The 20,292-nt window shown below is 37.5% G+C and overlaps 1 protein-coding gene across 2 annotated transcripts in view; it reads left to right on the top strand.

Moving 5' to 3' along the window:
• Nucleotides 1–11,568: 11,568 nt before the first annotated feature.
• OTOGL (otogelin like) overlaps nt 11,569–20,292 on the top strand; it is a 131,424-nt gene continuing 122,700 nt past the window's right edge. For both annotated transcript variants that reach the window (XM_045867283.2, XM_045867282.2), the window contains exons 1-4: nt 11,569–11,644; nt 12,669–12,708; nt 13,667–13,715; nt 18,570–18,636. In XM_045867283.2, coding sequence (XP_045723239.1) covers nt 11,569–11,644; nt 12,669–12,708; nt 13,667–13,715; nt 18,570–18,636 — 232 coding nt within the window. The remainder of the gene's footprint in view (nt 11,645–12,668; nt 12,709–13,666; nt 13,716–18,569; nt 18,637–20,292) is intronic.

The following is a 20,292-nucleotide window of genomic DNA, read 5'->3' as shown; positions in this document are numbered from 1 at the left end:
TTGTTTTTTTATAAATGTGGTGGGGCCTCCTGTTTACTAACACTACACTCATATATGCAACGGACAATTAGGTTCTTTATTTTCTTTTCTGTAGCTGACCTTATGACCACCATCCACTGCTCTATTTGGATGACCTAGGTAGATGTCCTTCAGAATGCCAGTGCCTTCCCCCACTGGCATCTAGGTGTGTCCTTGTCTGTCTTTGGGAGACTGGCTCTTAGGTCCGTGTAGTGTTCTCTGGAGGAGTGCCAGTCTGGGCAGAGAGTGGCTGGTCTGGGCTTCTCCTGCGGCTGGCCACTCCCGCTGTGCACAGGGTCTTACCCCTAGTGTCCTACTGATATTTGCAACTGCTGATGGTAACTGCTGTAACTTCCGCTTTATTCTTCTGGTTACTTTCCCTGATGATTCCAACTTCAGCTCTCAGTGGCTTTAGGGGACCCCCTGAAGTCTGCCTATGAATCCTAGGCCACAAAGTCCAACTTGCAGACTTCTGCTACCAAGGTGCTTCTTTGTTAAGAGAGCAGCCCTCTTGCTAACTCTCAAGTCAGACTCTCACCAGCCTTCCACAGCATTCTCGTGGAGGCACGTGGTCGCATCTGTCAAGTGGCATCTGAGGGCTGCCCAGGAGGGCTGAACTCAGGTCTTCCCTTTGCTTCTCCATAATCGCTTCTACCTTCAGCATGCCCTTTGTGGAGCCTACAAATCAGCCTTTCCTATAACTGATTCTTTTCCTTCTACATTCCGTCTGGCTATGGGTGATGAGCTTTAACTCCTTTGTCCTCTTACCTTACTGGGAACACGTAAAACTCCAAGATCCAGTCCCTCAGTCTTGCCTCTTAATATATAAGAGAAGGAATGAATAGTCTAGAAAATCTCCTTACTTCTTGGAAAAGCCTGGCTTTTAAATTTATTGCCTTTCTGAAGACAAAAAAAATCCCATTTTTGTATGTTTGAAGCTGAATATTATATTTTCCTTTTCTCCTCTTTGTTTCCTGGATGAACTAGTTGGAATCCCCAAGGCAGATGCATGCCTCATTCTAACTTCGGAGAAGGTCGTACTCATGAAATTGCAAAAGAGAAAAACATGTTAATTATACTTGCAACATTATCCCCATTACATGTACTTAATTTCTCTGGCCCTCTGAGTTGTTAGCTTCTTGAGAGAAGGCTTTCCTACTGGTCAAGAGCTGGTCTATTTTGAGCAGCCTCTTATGTCTGTATCTTCAGTAACTACTTCTCTGTGGTATCCTTCCTATCAGCTTTTAGATCTCTGGATCTCTGGATCTCTGTAAATAAAGGAACAAAACAGTTCTCCACGGACTTCACATCCATTCAAACCTGCTCTTTCTCCAGGGTTTCCTATCTCAGTAAGTGACATCACCAACCCCTCAATTAATCATGCCAGATGACATCATCCTTTACATCTAGTTTCTTCTCATGCGCCATGTTTGGTGAACTAGGAGATTCTGTGACTCTATTTCCAAATATTTCTTGAATTAGTTTCTTTTCACAACTCCCACGTTTTCCATCCTAGTCTAAATTACTATTGTCTCTTAACCGTGGTCTCTCTGGCTGTTTTTCTGCATTTACTTTTAATCTCCTTGGATAGAGAGTAATCTTAAAATAAACAAATAGGTGAATATACATGATCTGTAATATGCATGTCTATATTTGTAAAAGTACATATGTGTGTATATATTAATATATATTTACATATGTGTGCATGTATATATAATATGTATAGAAACACATATATAAAATCCTGTTTATCCTACTCCTTTGCTTCAAACTTTCCACTAGCTTTTATATTTCTTGGGGTAAAGTCCAAAATTCTGACAATGGCCCAAAGCATTTGAATGACCTCCTTTTGCTGCTCCCGCCTCCCAGCCTTGCCCCTTTCCCTCCCTAGCTCACTCTGTTCCAGCTGTACTAAACCTTTATTTCTTCAAACCTACCAAGCTCCTTCCTTCTTAAGGCATCTGAATAAGCTGTTTTCTCTGTTTGGTAAAATCTTGGTTCTCTCCTGCTAGTTCCAGTTCTCAGTTTCAAAGTAAGCCTCTCTTAGAAGTTCCTCCTGAACCTCCTCTTTCCTGCAAGACTCTCTCAGGGCATCTTGTACTCTCCTTAAGGACACACACCACAGTTATAATTAAATACTTAATTTAGTAATTATTTTTAATGTTGTTGACCTCACTGGCTTATAATCTTTGAGGAAGGAGGCTATCATATACATTTCTCTATTCCCTCTGCCTAGACTTAGAGTGCCCACTAAATTAGCTTAAGAGATTATTTGTATATGTTTTATCTTTATATTTTAATCTTCATACCATCTAATACAGTGTTTTACCCTTAGTGTCTTAAAACTTATATGAATAACTATTTATAATTTTTACTCTTATTTTTTCCCTTCTGTCTGCTTTAAAGGGTTTCCGTCTTATCATCTATATGAAAAGTAGAGTTTTTTTCATGAGATATTTGTGTGAAGATGAAAGCAATTAAATTCAAAGAAGTAAGCCAGCTAGTGGATTCTGAAATGTTGAATTCAACTTTGTGGAGCATACTGCTGTCAAACAGCTTTTTAAAAAAATGGCCACTGGACTTTCTAACAGATCTCCTTTGCCTCCAGGAGCAAGTCCATTGTCTTTAGCATAGAATAGAAGGCTTTCCATGATCTGGACTTTGCCTCCCTTTCTAGCTTTATTTCCCATCCCACACCATCCCACCCTCCAATCCTGCCCACCAAGCTCTATGAACATATCAGGAGAGGGAGATCATCATAAACATCACTATTGTTGTCACCACTAATGAAATTTATTAAGCATTAGTTTATATCAAACACTGCATGGGGGCCTGTGGGGACATACAAAGGTGTATAAGTCAGGCTTACAGCTCTCAATCACCTATTAATCTAGTAGAAGTGATAGGCATACTCACAAAAGATAAATAGCAATATAAATTAGTTAAATAATAAATGCCAAATAGTAGTTGAGAGCAGGAGTGCAATTTCCTGAGAGACAAACTAGTGCTCTGTTTAGGTTTATGTTTCCACAAATAAATGTAGCTCTTGGGAAACAAGGAAAGGTAGGGAGGAGATATTTAATGGTTTGCTTTTCTCCATGAAAATAAGTCCCGTGATTTATCCATTGCTCTGTATAGTCTCCCTTCTTCCTCATCTTCAAAACTGTTGTAATTGTGATCTTAATTCAGAATTCAAAGGAACAGATATTTGTCAATGACTGAGAGTCCTCATCCAAGTGTCCTTCAACCCTCAGTTCACTAACTTTATAAACTCAAATATGTTAGCTTGACCTGTGGAAGCATTGCATGGATTTATCTGCCTGGAGGAGTTAATCTGGTCCACTGGTTGAAGCTGTGCATTAAAATAGCAAAAAAGAAGAGGCTATGAAAACTCTACTCCCACAAGGGTCTTATAGCAGAGAAACACATTAATTTCTTCAACTAATGAATATTTTTTGACAATGAGAAAAGGAAGAGATTAAGATGAGTCCCATGCCCTCAAAAATCCATGGCAGGTGAGACAGACCATAAAGAAATAACATGTAATACACTGTGCTGAGAGCAATGATGAAGAGGAAGCCACAGATGGGGCTCAATCCCATGACCCCAGGATCATGACCTGAGCTGGAGGCAGACGATTAACCAACTGAGCCACCCAGGCACCTCTGCTTCCTGACTCTCCTAAACAAGCCAGATTGATGCTACAATAACGTTTCATATAACTTACAACACCAAATCTCAATGGCATAACACACATTCATTTCTAGCCATGGGACCCAGCTCTTTGAGGGGAGGTATTAGGTTGTAATCCATGTTTCCTCATTGTCCTTGGACTAGCAGCTACCCAGGACATATTCTTCTTCTGGTAGATAGCAGAAGTGCAAGAGAACAATCCAAAACTCTGATGCACATTTAAAATTGTTGCTTAAGTTGTGTCTGCTAACATTACTTTGGCCAGAGAAAGTCATGTGACCATTTAAACATTAATAGGGAGGAAAAATATACTTTTTCTACTTCAGAGGGAGGTATTGCAAAAGCACATTGAAAATGGGAAAACATGTAATTCTATAACAAGGAGAATATGAATAAGAAACTGGGACCTCTAATCTAACCTATCCAACAGTGTTCCTGCCTGCTATCGTCCACATACTACCATAGAATTCTTAGATGAAAGTCTTCATCCCTAAGACCCTCAGTGCCAAAAAATGTCTCCTAAATTTCCAATCTTGTCACAACTTCCCGGTCATTGAAGTCTCCCTGAATCCCATCAGTGGAATACTATAATAGAAGTCTAATTTACACGTTCTCCTCGATCTGGCTCTTGGACAGCAGAAGAGTGAGCAAACTCACTCACAGAAGAGTGACTCAACAAAATGCTTGGTAGTAATAGGACTATTTCCACAATGCCTCATTTCTGTTTCTCTTGGGGTTCTCACTCACAACTTTCATATCCCCTCTTATCTAATACCTTTCAAGAAGGTTTCCCTGGGAAAATTTAACTTTATAATTATATATATATTTAGATATATCTAAATATATCTAAATATATCACAGTTCTCCAGTTTTTCTTAGGTCTAAGTAGATTATTTGGGGACCTTGGAATAGTAAATGCCATCTGATTTATAGTATCCCTTAGGAGAAAGCCATTGTCCCAAGATCTGCAGTCAGCAAGCTAGAGACCCAGGAGAACCTGTAGTATGGTTCTTGTCTGAATCTGAGTCTGAGTCTGAAGGCAGGAGAAGACCGATGTCCCAGCTCCAAGACGGTCAGGCAGAGACAGGGAATTCTTCCTTACCCACTTTTTTTTTTTTAAAGATTTTTATTTATTTGACAGAGAGAGACACAGCGAGAGAGGGAACACAAGCAGAGGGAGAGGGAGAAGTAGGCCTCCCGCGAAGCAGGGAGCCCGATGTGGGGCTCGATCCCAGGACCCTGGGATCATGACCTGAGCCGAAGGCAGACGCTTAACGACTGAGCCACCCAGGCGCCCCCCTTACCCACTTTTTTTGTTCTTTTCTGTCCTTCAGTGGATTGGTGAGACCTACCAACATTGGGAAGGGCAATCCGCTTCACTCAATCTACCAATTCAAATGTTAACTTCATTCAGGAACACTATCACCAACACACTCAGAATAATATTAACCAACTATCCGGGCACCTTGTGGCCCTGTCAAGTTGACACATAAAATCAACCATCACAGTTATCCTCCTTTTTCTCAGTCCCTCTATATCAGTCATGGATCCCTGCATGTCAGGGAATGAAATTGTAACCAAATTAACTCAATCAAAAAGGAAGTTATTGGATAGATGTAGTCATAGAAACCCAAATGTGGTAAAGCATCTTCTCCATCACATATTTCTTTGCTTCCCTCTAAACACCTGCTCTGTTCTCCTACTGCTCTTTCCTACTTCCTTTCTCCTACTTCTCCTACTTCTCAAAACTTTCTTTGCCTATTTAACAGTATGCACATGACTGAAAAAGAGCTGCCCTCTAATTCTTGTGACCACAAAACTCCAAGGCCCACAACCTTATGACTACATGGGACTTTTATGTCTCTGATTTATATTTCAATACCTAAGAAAGAGAATTGGATCAATTGTAGGACAGCTATACATTATTTTGCTTAATGTCAGGTGCCTATCCCTGGTGGCAAGAGAATGTGTGTTAGGTTCCTATTGTTGCTTTAACAAATTACCACAAATTTAGTGACTTAAAACAGAAATTTATTGTTTTTTAATTCTGGAGATCAAAAGTCTGAAATGAGTTTCACTGGGTTAAAACCAAGATGTTGGCAGGACTGAATTTTTCCTGCAGGCTCTGGGGAAAATCCATTCCATTGCATCTTTGAGCTTCTGGAAGCTCCCTGAAATCTTTGGTTGTGGCTGTTCTTCCATCTTTGAATCTCTCTTTCACTCTGATCCTTTTGACTCTCTCTTTCACTGGTAAGGATTCTTGTGATTACATTGAACCCATGAGGATTTAAGTTAAAGGAATCATTAACTTAATTGTATCTATAAGTCTCTTTTGCCATATAAAGCAAAATTTACAGGTTCTGGGAATTAGGACATGGATGTCTTTGGGGAGCCATTTATCCCAACTATCATGGTGAGAATCAAGATGTGTTGCCTTTGGGAGGAGGGTTTTTTTTTTTTTTTTTTTTTTGCATAAGGAGTGTGGAAAGAGTAGGCAAATTATATAACATACCTACTTTATTTTCCCAAACAAACCTACTTTATTTTCACTAGAGGGTAGTGAGGCTGGCCTCCAACCTCCACTTAATTTTTCTATTCTCTACATATTTCCCCTCCAATGGGATCTGTCAGTACTCCCATATTTGTAATTCACTTGCATTTCTTTCTCCCACTACAGTGAACTAGTCTGGTATTTAATTTCCCTGAAGCGAGATTCTCTATTACAATACAGATGTCTAATCCACTTAGACTCATGGATCAGAAAACTTACGGGATGCAGTGGAGGTGGGTTTGGAAATCTGTGCTTCTAATGTACTCCCTAGGTGATTTTTGCACCCACCAAAGTTTGAGAACCATCACTGTATGCTAAGGTAAAGTTGATAAACTTACCTTGTTAGAAGAGAAGGCTAAAGAAAACCTTCCAAGGGAACGAGTTTGTTTTTACTGCAGCTTTTGGGAGATAATGATAACAATTTTGCATGTAACTCAGTAAGATTCTAATTCAGGCTGGGAGCCAGGGAAGAAGGCATGTCAAAATAAAGGGGGAAACATTTCTTTTTGAGATTTTTCCAAACTTTCTGTGGCTCTCAAATCACAGTCAAGGGCTTGGTTTCTTCGAAGGTATGTTTTCATACTGATCTGTGCTCTGCTGAAAACCACAGTGATGCTATATCTCCAAAGGCAGTTTTTCTGTACCAAACTTGCCACTTTAGGGAGGGTGGCAGACGATAAGCTGATGTTTGACTCTCCAGGAGCTGTTGCAGTGGCTGTTATCACAAATCAGGTTGTCAGGAGTTCAAGCTGGAATCTTGATGTAAAAACCCATGACGTTTAGATATGTGATGGGTTTTCTTTTATATTTTAAATAATTTGATCCAAATATGACATGCTTTGACATACTTTCTTTATAAATTTATATTTGTGTTTGGAGTAACTTGCTTAAAATTAGTAGAGTTAAATTAGATAAGTATTTACCTATGAATTGTAGATGGCTCCATATTACATGTTTGTAGTTCAGCTGGAAAAGTAAGTTGCAAATATATAAATTAGTAACTTAGAAAATAAGATCATATGGTTTTTGATAGTTGGTGGTTCTGTTTTTGGCAATATGGCAGATTAAATGATTTAAACATTTGCCAGCTATGAAATACTTAAATATGCTGAATAAAATAAAAGAAACATCCATTTAAGTGGTTGGATAAGTTCACAAGAATGTAAGGGATATCACCAGAGGCCAAAAACAAAGCAGAAACTAGACTTTGGCCTTCCATTACTCTGGGTTTGGGATTTGAATTTATATTTTGTAGTCTGGGAATCCTCAAACTGAGCTCAACTGAAATTTCTTGGAGCAACTGACAGAGGCAATCTTTCCTAGTGGGGCATATTCTCAGCCCTGGAGTAAAAGATCCCCACAGAAAACACCCTACAGATGTCGACATAAAATTCAAAATCACAAAACCCATGAGGTAATTCACCCTAAATGTGAGAAGAAAACACAATAAACAACAGGATTATATCCCTCCTTCTCCTGAGAAATTCAAATAATATTATCCCTCAGCAACTTTAAAATAAGAACATCTAAAATGATTGAAGATGTAAAATGAAATTGAAAACATGGGAGACAAATTTAATTTATATTATTATATAGAGAGCATTATATATTACACTATGAAGTATAAATGCATAGTGCTACAGTAGTTTAGAGAATGAAGAGAACTGCAGGAAATACTGGTATTATATCTTAAAATGATATTAAAATGTTGACAAGAAGAAATATTAGTTGTAGGAACATTACTTCTTTCAAGATATCAGTTAGTATTGCAAATCAATGGTACCATAACAACTTGAAAAATGAATGTCCCTATAAAATATAACACATTAACTTCTGGGAGTGGGCTTTAGATTGAAATCATGACCAACATAGATATCCCTTATGACACATAATCATGTCTTTTATCCAGAAAAGCTAAGATAAATGCCATTTGTAAATTAAATGATATGAAACATCCCACAAATTGCCAAGCAACATACCTCCTGAAAGCATAAATAGAATATTGCAAAACTGTCTCATAATAAGGCAGTTAAATTCAGAGTGGTTAGAATCATGTCAAAGATATAGGATTCTTTTTGTTAGCTCAATGATAACAAATTCCGGACAACATCACTGAATCTGAAATGTGCTAGTTTTGGTAAAACACGTGAAGAATAATTGCATTTCACTAGTAGAATGTGATATGGTGGGAATTGAATGTTATCTCCTTTAGATTTGGTCTCAATGAACGAAAAATGAGTGCTATATAAATCACCAAAGACATTCATTTTGACCAAAGATAATGAACTTCATTAAAAATACACCCCCATTTTTTTTAAATTAATGTAGAAGGCCAATGTTTTCCCATTTTTGCCAGTTGCTTTTAATGTGGCACGTTGAGGCCAATAGGCTGTCAGGTGTCAACTTTCTAAAGATCATATTCCATGTGGGGAAATTGCAGTGATCGTGTAGCAGAAAGGGAACTGTTTATTCCATGCATTAGGTAGTCACCTCAGACTTCTTAAGAACATAATATCTCTTCACAAGCTGATAGCTGACTCACTTTTTGCCAAAGTTCCTTTGTCACAGTAGAATGAAATATAAAAGCTGTCAACTAAATTTTGACAGTAATAACGACATGTAGCAACAGTCATAAATTCCTTTGTTGTGGTTCTGGGTCTAATCTTTTATCTAAACTCTCGGTTCTATTGTAGCTATTCATGGAAGTCTATTTTGCCTATTTTCATGGTACCTACAATTTAGTGTAATGAGTTCATAATGTAGTTAGTTGAAAAAGACATGGGATTTGTCATTGTTTTCTTTGTTGCTGTTCCCTGTCCTTTTCTAATCTCCTACCGACTGTACGCCCGGAAGGAGGAGAAAGAGAAAAAAAGCCTGCACTAAACCTCTATCTATAGAACAATGGTCACCCTGAAAATTTCTGTTATAATTTCTATTATTTTCTTCAGCAGAAAAAACAATTTATAGTTTTTAAATGCAAATAGTTCAAAACAGAAAAAAAAAGTAGTAAAAATGCCAGACAGTAGAGCCTTGGAATTTCCAACTTAAACCAGCGAAAATAGCTGTGATGTTTTGAATCAAGAGTTTAAAGATACTATATGAATTTTGAGATGAGAAGCTCAGAGTTAGTACATTTGAATTAAGTACAGAGAATATCAAAGTTCACATTAGAAATAAATACTTTTTACATGGCTTTATATTTCTGTTTACTAACCTTTTCTCATCAAGTTCTGGTAATGTTTAGAAAAAACTATGAGTATTATAGGAATGTTTATTTTTTTTTGAATCATGAAATTTAACTTTGGTTTCCATTTGGGATTTTCCCACATGTGTGTCACTTGTGAAAAATTTTAAGTTCAAAGAAAAAAGTCAAACAGTTAAATGGACTGGGGAAAAAATCCTAAAGTACAATTTATGATTTATAGATTCTTCATATTTTAGACTGACTTATACAGGAAACAATGAAGCCGAGAAAAACTACTGTAAATTGAAGAGGGTACTGAATAATGTATATGTGTTATGGACAATTTCTACCCTTTCCAGAAAGAGTCAATAAGCATTCTGCATAAGCAAAATTGCTCTCTTAATTTAGAAATTTCTTTGGAGGAAAAAAGTAAAAATTTCTTTGGAGGAAAATTATTGGTCTCTAAACAAATTTCAAACTTAACTCTTTAATTTATTCTGTATTCACATCTTATGTATCTAGAATATTTTATAGTTTTTATTGTCGTTGAGTAGATACATATTTTTGGACCAGTATTTAGGGTGTAACCATAAATAACTAAGCCTATCTGTTTAGAATTATATTAATTCACTGTCTAATTAGTTTAAGAGTAATGAATAAACTTCCAATAAATATTTATTAAACATATACTATACTTCAATTATTTAAACCTATCCATCAAATTTTAAAATGAGATGTGCAAGTGTGTGTATGTGTCTGTATAGATAGGTGCATACATAGCTACTTACAATTTTAATGAATTATAATGTGTTTTCATGCTAAAAACATGAACTTATAGGCAAACATCTTCTTTTCGCTCATGAAATTAGCAATCATGTAGGCAGTGGAAATGAGTTAAGATCATTTAGAACAAGAGTGAAAGATCATTGAATTTGGGACACAGGCAAGGGACTGTTTATGTAATAGATACTAGGCAAGCAGTATAATAGGATATCAAGGCTACTTCACAGGAGAATGAAAATTCTTTGCAGAAGAGGTGTCTGAGTACAATAAGATATTAAGAACTAACTGCTGTGCTTTTCTGTCTCAAAGGTATTTCTCGTGTATTAGACATTCTTTACTACTGTGTCCTCATCCGGTAAACGAACGCTATAATAGTGCAGGTAATGGATTGAATCCGCTATAGGGAATGTGCTCCCCTTGTATAAGCATGACTTTCACTCATTTATGGGGCTCAGATCATCTCTGTAAGGTTCATTATGAAATATTAGAGCTGTTCTGTGATTCCCATCTAGGTAGTCAGTCCATCACTTCCAGAGAAGAGTATGCTTCCTGCTGGAATAAGAAGTCTTCCTTTGTTGTCTCATTAGGTACCCATCATAGTAGATGGAAAAATGGGGTGTGAAGGGAGGGTCTTCAGGGCTGTGTGAGTTACTTTAATTTCTTTGTAAAGTCAGATATTAGAATATCATCTTCTTGTGTTATTTTCTACTTGTGTGCCAGAATGTTTAACAGGACGATGTGTGGGCACAGGAATATGTCAATTTAAACTACATTGCAATGGGACTTGAGTTGAAAATATGTGCACATAATTTTAGTTTACTTTTAATTTCTAAAGAAAAAGTTACGAGAACACCTAGACGTTCGAAAAATGATTGATAGGATTTTATTTCACCTTTTTTTCAAAGGACAGGTAATTATTTTAAAATAAAACACAGATAATAGACCAACAATTAGGAATAAAGGTTATCCTCTGAGACATCAGGAGATAACAACAGGCTTTTTGTATTTTTGGTGCTGCTGTCTCTAGAAGTTGTAAAGGGCTAATATAGCCTAAAAAGGTGTGTGATGTGCAGGAGTGGGGTAGGGTGTAACTAATACGGGCTTAGGTAAGCAGCGGCCATGCATCACTAATGAGACACTCAGCCAAAGGCTTGCCAGCAAGCTCTGAAGCTTCAGATGCTGTATGTAGTTAGAAAGACTGGAATTTCTTTTTGAATTACTTTATTACAAAGTTATATTTATAAGAATTTGAGCACTCTACACATACGCATACTTCTAAGATGCCATCATAGTAAAGACCAACAATTTGGTTGCATTTCAGGAGAAAGCCTCCACTGAAATGAACATTGTGAGGAAACTCAATTTAATGATACCTCGGAGTCTATTCTTGCTTCATATACTGTTTTCATTACAAGGTAAGAACTTATATGAAATTTTTACCTTATTTTATTGTGCTTTAGTCTCTCCTGCAACTGATAGGAACAGCACTTTGGAGTCATTAGAATGGATATATACCAAATGACACCCAGACCACCTTTTTGAAAATTCTTAGTAATGTAGATAATTTGGGACTTTGGTTTTAATTTTTTGAGTCTTTTCTTCAAATATTAAAATTAGGCTTTTATCATGATAGGCAACTATACTGGAGGAAATTCTGATTCTAATTTTTTCTTTTCTAAAAGATGATTTAAAATAGTTTTCTGTATAACTTAAACATTTGAATTTTATAATAAATTGAGTACTTAAACTTTCTTCATGTCATCAACCCAAAGAATGGTAAAAAGTTGTTTGTAAGAAGGACTTTATCATTTAGGGCCACGAATTATTTTCAATTATTTTTATGGCAATTCTATTTCTAAGTTAATGTTTATAAAATATTCTCATGAGGAAAGCATTTACTTACATTTACTTGGTAGATTTTAATCCCTGAAAAGAGCTGTATATTTTGGAGCTTGTAGAGGAAGTGGGAGAAATTACTGAAATGTAAGACCAGCAAGGTCATGGACCCTATCTTCCAATCCTTGTAGTGATTGAAATTCCAAGGAGAAAATGCTCTCAATGCGGGAGGGGACTTTCAAGATGCATTTGTCCAATACCATCATTTTTTTTGATGTGTTTGCTAGCTTGCTTAAGCTTGGCATTTACTAAGTGGTAGGACCAAGACTAAAACTTGGATCTCTGACTCTAATCCTTCCACTGTATTATGTCTCTATGAATCTAGGTACGCTGTTCCTTCTATCCAGATTAACAGTCCCACTAATGTCTCACAGGGAATTGGCTGCTCAAAATCCACTAGAAAATGCAAACTAACTCACAGCAAAACTCAGTCTAAGTTTTAGAATTTAGGTTAAAATGATCTGTTTAATAACCAGAACATGGGACCAAGATATTTGGATAATTTTTTTCCCATTCTTATCTGTGTATATTTATCTCTGGCAGGATATATTTGTGCATCATCCATCTTGACGAAAGTATCAAAGTGAGTATTTCTTGTTCTTTCTGTCCTCTAAAACATAAGGTTAATGGGAATGAGCATAGCTCAGCAGATAAATGTATCTGCTTTTGAAAAAAATAAATTAGATATTTTACAAAGTAAGGGCATGAGATGTGTTCTTTAAAAACAGTTCCACAAATTAAAAATTATCAGCCATTCATTTCCCTATTTATGAAGAAAATTCTTTCTTTTCATTTTAATTATGAGTTCTTAGAGGTGTCCAATGACTATAGATACTAAGGAAATATTACTTTCACTTCAGTGATTTATAAAGAGGTTATGTTGGGTAATTTCCCCTTTTATGCTGTTATTATTAACATACATTGTTGATTTTAAATGTGCTATCTCTTAACATAGAATAAAGCAATATTTAATGATAAAACAATAAAATTGTTCTAGCACTAATTAATGAAAATCATTTTCGGACTAAACTGATCTGCTTAATGAAAAGCAGAATTCTATTCATCATTTGATTTTGATAGGTCACAATTTGATGTGCTTATTCACATTAACATTAATCTGTGCTTTATGACACGGAAAGGGAGAGAAGTATTATGTTTGGAAAAAGTGAATGTGCTCTTGGCGAATACTTACCTCACCAGTTTTATGAAGTCATGTGGAGAAAATATTGTGTGTGTCGCTGCCACAATATTACATGATTTTGTTTATTTCTCGATCTTGCAATTCCTTCCTAAAATTCAGTTCACATCAGAGATTGGAGAGATCCGGGGACACTCTTGAATTTTGTAAAATGAGACAGCACCACCACCCAAATCTAACCCCTCCAAGAGGGGAGGGGGACCTTTTAAATGTTAAACCAAGAAAGACCTCTTTGATAAAGGGATGGAAATCAGGAGGAAAACATCAGCTCTCTCCTGGGAAAGGCTTGTTCAGGTTGCCTAGGTGGCCTTTGACTATACAAGTTCTTTTTGTTTTCTTCCAGAAACAGGTTTAATGAAAATCGACAGAAAAGAGCTCTTTTAGCAGCACAGGTAGGTTATGCATCCGATGGAGAGAGGCAGAGAAATAATCCACTCTGCTTTGGGACTCTGCTGTCACTTCAACAATGAGACCTTTGTGAAGGGGAATACAATGCTAAAAACAAGACAGGACAGAGAAGAGGCAGAGTAACTTCTCTACTGCTTTTCTGCAACCCTCAAATTCATGCTTAGTTCACATTGACCTGTTCGCTCAAGTGTTTTTTTGCTGTTCACCTCAGTTACCTACCGATAGGCTCACAGCATGTGTGGGAGATATAATCTCATCTACTTGCCAGAAATTTTTAATTGGTTTAAAAATGAAGCGTGCGATCAGAGCAATGACAGTCGAACAAACACAAGTAAGCAGGGGCAAAGAAAGGTATACATGTTGCAAAAGGGCATCAGAGGTGACCTGGTGTCCTGACAGACAGCTTCATAGTGTCTGACAAATCGCAATGACAGACACTTCTGGAGAGGTAACCTTTATTTTTGGAGAGACGTGTAGCACTGAATCTGAGAAGGCCCTTTTGCCCAGGTCCCCTTTATATAAGGGATGTTGGATAACATAATTGCAATATTTTTTAAACTCTGATTGGAATGTCCAAAGAGGTGGGTTAAAAAAATATTTCTCTGTAAAAGATAGTTGGGAAAATAGAGCATCCTAACTTAAAGGCATGTATGGGAAAGTAATGTGATTTGGGTATTTATATAGCAAACGGCTTATGTATACAAGGAGACCTTTGTCAAATCCTGAATTGCAATCAATTCTGCTAGTATTTTCTGGTAAATGCCTGAATTTTTATATTTTTTTGGTGTTAAAGAGAACTGAAGATGGATTTGACAATTTAGAGGACAGAACTAATTTATTCATATTCAAAATAGAAAACTTTTTTTTTTGGTACTTAAACGGACAAAAGATTGGAATGGAAACACTTTTTTTTTTTTCTTAAAAAGAGTGTTTTGTGTACTTAAGTACTTACGTATCATGTGAAGTGGTTAAAATGGCTTTTCTCTGAGAAATTTAACTACGTTTGTCAGTTGACCATGTTAACCACAAAAAGACATCAGCATGATTCATTAGAAAATCCAATTTTGAAAAAACTGCATTTTGATGAACCCACCAGTGTCAAAAATCTGTGAAATACACCCCGAAGTTGTCACATAAAGTGACCTCTGGATGGGGTTATACTGTTGTCCATTTAGATATTTCTAGAGTGTGTCTAATTTACCCCAAAGGAGTTACCTTTGGTTAGTAAGTGAGGAACACACTTACCTTGTCCTGACTTCACTTTTAGAGAGAATGAAGAGCAGCCATCGATACCTGCTCTTCTATGTCCTGCAGCGAGAGAACATGCATCGACATTATGTAACATCTGAACAGGTTTTAAAAGAAGAAATGCTGAGGGCACCTGGGTGGCTCAGTTGTTTAAGTGACTGCCTTCGGCTTAGGTCATGATCCTGGAGTCCTGGTATCGAGTCCCGCATCGGGCTCCCTGCTCAGCGGGGACTCTGCTTCTCCCTCTGACTCTCCCGCCTCTCATGCTGTTTCTCTATCATTATCTCTCTCAATAAATAAATAAAAATCTTAAAAAAAAAAAGAAGTAACCCATTAAAAAAAAGAAGAAGAAGTAGAAACGCTGAAAAAGAAGGACAGTGAGGTCATAATCACGCGTTGCACTGTTTAGGATTGAAATTTCATCTGTCGTAAGGCATTTCTTGTCCACTGACTCACAACTGATGCTCTAGGAATATGGAGCATTGATGGGTAGATTATCTATGCAAGTAAGGATTCAGAAATATGTTGGCAATGAGATGAACAATGAGCCAGGAGGGGGGGAGACACGGACTCCTGTCAGTGGTGTATTTGTGTGCCACAGTGATTTCTCATCTAAAGACGGTTTCTCTGTGCTTCTCACCATCCTGTGGAGATGTTATCATCAAGGAGGAAGAATTGGCTGTCATCTTTTATTGGTTATGTGAATGTATGCACCCGCTGCCTGGAATTCTTTTGCATTTGTGTTACATTTCAAAATTTGTCTCCTGAAAGCAGGTGCTGAGACAGACTTAGGTGCAGCCAATTTATTTGGGGGAAGTGCACAAGGGGGGAAGAGAGAAAAGTGAGATCAGGAGGGGAGTGAATCTTATAGAGTATGTTAAGGAAGGGCTTCTGGGGCTCAGGCTTGGTGGGGGCCCCCTGAGGAGTCATGTAGAATGAGTTGTAGAACTGTTTCTCCAAGGGATGGGGGGAAGTTGGGGTACTTATCTACTGATTCCTGTCTCTCATTGGTTGAGGGTCACCTCTGGGGGGCCTTCTAGTCCCACGAAGTCATTTTCTGTGGTTTCTTCTGCTTGGATTCTGCACTGAGGCAGAGACAGAAAGAAGCCAGTACGTGAAGTTGAAGGGTCTTGATGTGCACAGAAACCCAGATGCAGGTGGGCTGAGAGGATGTAGAGGGAGATTCAACAGAATCTTTTATAGTCATGTTCTAAACAGGCTTGGCAGGCAGATCATTCCTATTTGAATAATGCGTAAATTCAGTTCAGTTGGTATTTGTTGGTGACATTCAAGAGACCATGCTAGAGACGTAAAATGAATAGTGGTGCTTATTGTCTAGATACTTAATGCCTCATGAAGGTAGGCAGGTAAAGAAGTCATTTCTGTGTAACTTGTTCATTGAATCTAAGACGCCATCAATTATTTGCCATTATTTATAGGACTCAAGAATAAAAGTGCTCCCAATTATAAATGTAAGATGCCGTTCTGAGTTCAGGTTGGTTAAAAAAGTAAAAGCTATGTATGGGCCTTGTCTTAGCATTGGTGAAATGTGGAATGATGCACGGAACATGTGGTCATTAGGATGCTGAGTTAACTAGGATGCTTCTGTGGCCAGAAGGCTGGTGTGTTGAGCACTTGTCATTTCCGTGGAGGTGTAGCCTGAGTTGAGTGAGAGGATATGGAGCTAAAAAATTTATATATTCTAGCCTTGGTCTATTCTTGTCTGATGTATTCAGTTTTTGCCCAATAATAAAAATAGGTAACATATTTACAACCCTTGTGCCTGGCTCTACTCTTGGGGCTTTACTTACCCCATTTCACTGAATACAATTCTACTTTTATTCCATTTTATAGACTGGGAAACTGAGGTTATGCAGGTTAAATAATTTGTTCAAGGTTATAAGCCTGTATGAAGCAGAGTTGAAGCCTCTATACAATTTTAATGAGCATCACAGATAATTCGCTGGAGCTGAAGTCAGATTTTGGTGCCCAGGAATATTGGTGGCTGTGCTAGAGGTAGGCAGTTGGAAATAAGATGGCTACAGACAGGATAAGATTTGCTGTTTTGGGGGAATCAAAGTCAGAGGCCGTTGTGAGTTTAACTTACTTTGAAGACAGAGGCGGAGGCAGAAAGGGGAGATTGAGCAGTGAGGATGAAACCTGGGAGGAATGAGAACAGGAAACAGTGAATCTGGAGGCATAGTGTTGAGCAAGGAGTTTAGAAAGGAGTGTTGAAGTTGAGAGAGAGTGTGGGAGTCCTCTTCTGTGACATGGGGCACCTTTGGCTATTAAAAAAAAAAGTACTTCACTGGAAAATGCCAAAATAAACTCTGTGTGTGGGAAGGAGACCAGGATCCATTGAGGTAGGACTTTGTACCTGAAGTCACATTCCCTATCACCCCTTTCTTCTTGTCCTTCACCCTTTCCAGTTTTTCTAACAACACCTGGTACTCAATTTGCAATTATGTGGCAGATTTTGGGAGTGTGTGTTCTTCTGACAAACATAGAAATGCTATTTGAAAGGACATTGCTTCAGACCATACCCTAAATAGTCACTGAGTTTGAATCAAAATCCTTAATTGATTAGGTTTAGTAATCCACAATTATTTGCTACTAAGCTATATTGACCTCCAGAAATCTTAAGGTTTATCAGGGTTGCTTAGATTAATATAAATCTCTTTATTGCTAATTCTTATGTGTGAGGCACTATGCTGGAATTTTTACATACATCATTTTAATTTATTTTCATAACTGCACGATTAAGTAGATACCATCATTCCCATTTTACAGACAAGAGAAAGAAGGCACTAAGGTTAGGAAATTTTGTTGTTATTGTTTAAGAGGTTAGGAAACAAAAAAAAAAAAGAGAGAGGTTAGGAAACTTGCCTAAGAGTATGGACTGGAAGAATCAGGACTCTCATCCAGGTCTGTCCGATTCCATAATTCATACTCTTAACCATTACCCTAAAGATGTGGGGAGTCTATAAAAAGATATATTTGAATGTTCTATGAACTTCAAAGTGTCAGTTCTTTGGAGGCTGAAGGGGACACACTCACACTGCGGCAGCAGAAGCTTCCGTGGATGATATCCTCACAGATGCCTCCACAGGCAGTGTGGACGTCCCTGTCTGTTGGTCCATCAGCCCCATGCATTTTCTCCAGACCCATCTGCACTTGGAAATACCAGAGTAGAGCTTCTTCTGTAGGCAAAGTAGTCAGTTAATGCAAAGATTAGACCCCACCCGATTAACATAAGAATAAAAAAAAAAAGAACAATATGAAAAAAAAAGATTAGACCCCACCCACGTTCTTTTTCAAGGAGGACAGAAAGGCAGGAGGAGAATGAGCTCAGAGAGGATAAAGACTCATCAAAGTCAGGTAAGAGGCAAAACCAAACCTTGAGGTCAAGTCCTCTAACCACAAAGGGCTCCTCTGGGAGCCACATTGAGATTGCCTCCAGAAGCCAATGAATTAGAGTCAGCACTTTATAATTTCTGTATCTGTAACAATTTCCCAGACTTCCTGATTTGCATGTAGGGCTTGAATTAAATAATTTAACTGTCTTGAATTCTTATTTCTGTCTTTCAAAGTTGGAAGCAACATCTCCAAGATATTTCTTCCATGAAGCTATTAACTGGGGTGAGAGCAAAATAAAAGGTCAGTGTCACACCTTCGCTTTTGTATTGGCTTTCTTAAAAGTCCCCTTTGAGGGATATATTGAATTAACTATTGCCATTTAATGCAAAGGAGGAAACTGAGCCAGGATGGTAATAATAGTAATAGTTAAGTTCACTTCATGTACTTGAAGTGCCTGGGTGGCTCAGTTGGTTAAGCAACTGCTTTCAGCTCAGGTCATGATCCTGGAGTCCCGGGATCAAGTCCCACATTGGGCTCCCCGCTCGGCGGGGGGTCTGCTTCTCCCTCTGACCTGCTTCCCTCTCGTGCTCTCTGTCTCTCATTCTCTCTCTCAAATAAATAAATAAAATATTAAAAAAAAAGTTCACTTCATGTAGAAATTTGAATTACGTTTGGAAATAAGCAGCGTTGAACAATTAGATTAGGCTGATAACTACGTGATCAGGAAGAACTATCACTGGGTATCAGACAAGTTTTTTCTGAGTCATTAACTGGCTCCTTGATTCCTCAGCATCCTTATTTTTGCTTAACCATTTCCCATTTTCATTAAGCAGAATGCTGATGAGAGATTAAACTTTAATTCAAATTTTTCTTTTTACTTAAAATAACAGCAATTCTTGGCTAGTTTTGGCTTGATACTTGTTTTCAGGAGAATAAACAGGGCTATAAATAAATTTTTGAAGGAGACACATGTGTTTGTCTAGGTGTTTAGATATTTATTTATTTATTAGATATTTATTTATTATAAAAATGTAAGATTGTGATCTAAGATAAGATTTAAAGGGGAAAAAACTGCATTTAAATTTGTGAAAAATGTAAGTTTTTACCTGTATTGATAATCAAAATTGAAACAGCTCATTTTTCCTCAGTTAAGATGTACTTAGAGAGCTGTAGGTCTTTAAATGTAGAGAGGTATTTTAGCTCAATGGATCTTAAAGGACAATAGGGTTTTCTAATTCTCGACTTGGGCAGAATTGTGGTTAAATCATCGCAGTTAGTTAACTACCTCCTAGGACTTTAACATATTCCAGAGAGGTACTACTTTATGGTGACTCAGAGATGTGTTCTTATTCTCTTGATGTGTTACTTAAATTCTTCCTGCTTGAAATTTGCCAAGTGCTCCTTGTCCTCTCTCCTTATTAGAGGAAAAATTTTCACTGGGATTCATTTGCATTTTCAAAACTCACTCAGGAGCTCATAGTTTCTTGCTTCCTCTTTTCAACAGAATCTTTTGGGACAATGTTTCTTTCCACAAAAAAGAATATTTTTGGTGATGGCCAGCCACGACTTTGGTTTAGACCCCATTAAAATTAAGTATGGGTCAGAAAGAATGTATTATTTGTAACTGAGCCTGAAGATTAATTAATACACATAGTTTGAATGAAATGTTTAATTCTCCTCTTCAAAAATGAGAGTTTCCTTTTGGGTTTTTGTATACTTTGGCTGATTCCTCGAGCTAATGATGGACACTATTCTTTAATACAACACTCATTCCTGGAGTTGGAACCCTCTGGACGTGCAGCTGTGGCCAAACTCCATCAATGGAATCTTCTGCAGCTTGTGCATTTCTGGTTCTCATCATCTGGGACAGGGATTCCTTACATGGGAACTTGACCTTTCAATTGCTTGAAGGAAGCTAACCTTTGCTCTCAGGGTAGTTTGAGATGTGAAAGCCTG

The sequence above is a fragment of the Mirounga angustirostris genome, unplaced genomic scaffold (assembly GCF_029215605.1).
Source record: "Mirounga angustirostris isolate CCGP_5_RB_7025 unplaced genomic scaffold, mMirAng1.0.hap1 SCAF_5, whole genome shotgun sequence".
NCBI classification, from domain to species: Eukaryota; Metazoa; Chordata; class Mammalia; order Carnivora; family Phocidae; genus Mirounga; species Mirounga angustirostris.
This window is presented reverse-complemented; position numbering and strand designations above follow the sequence as displayed.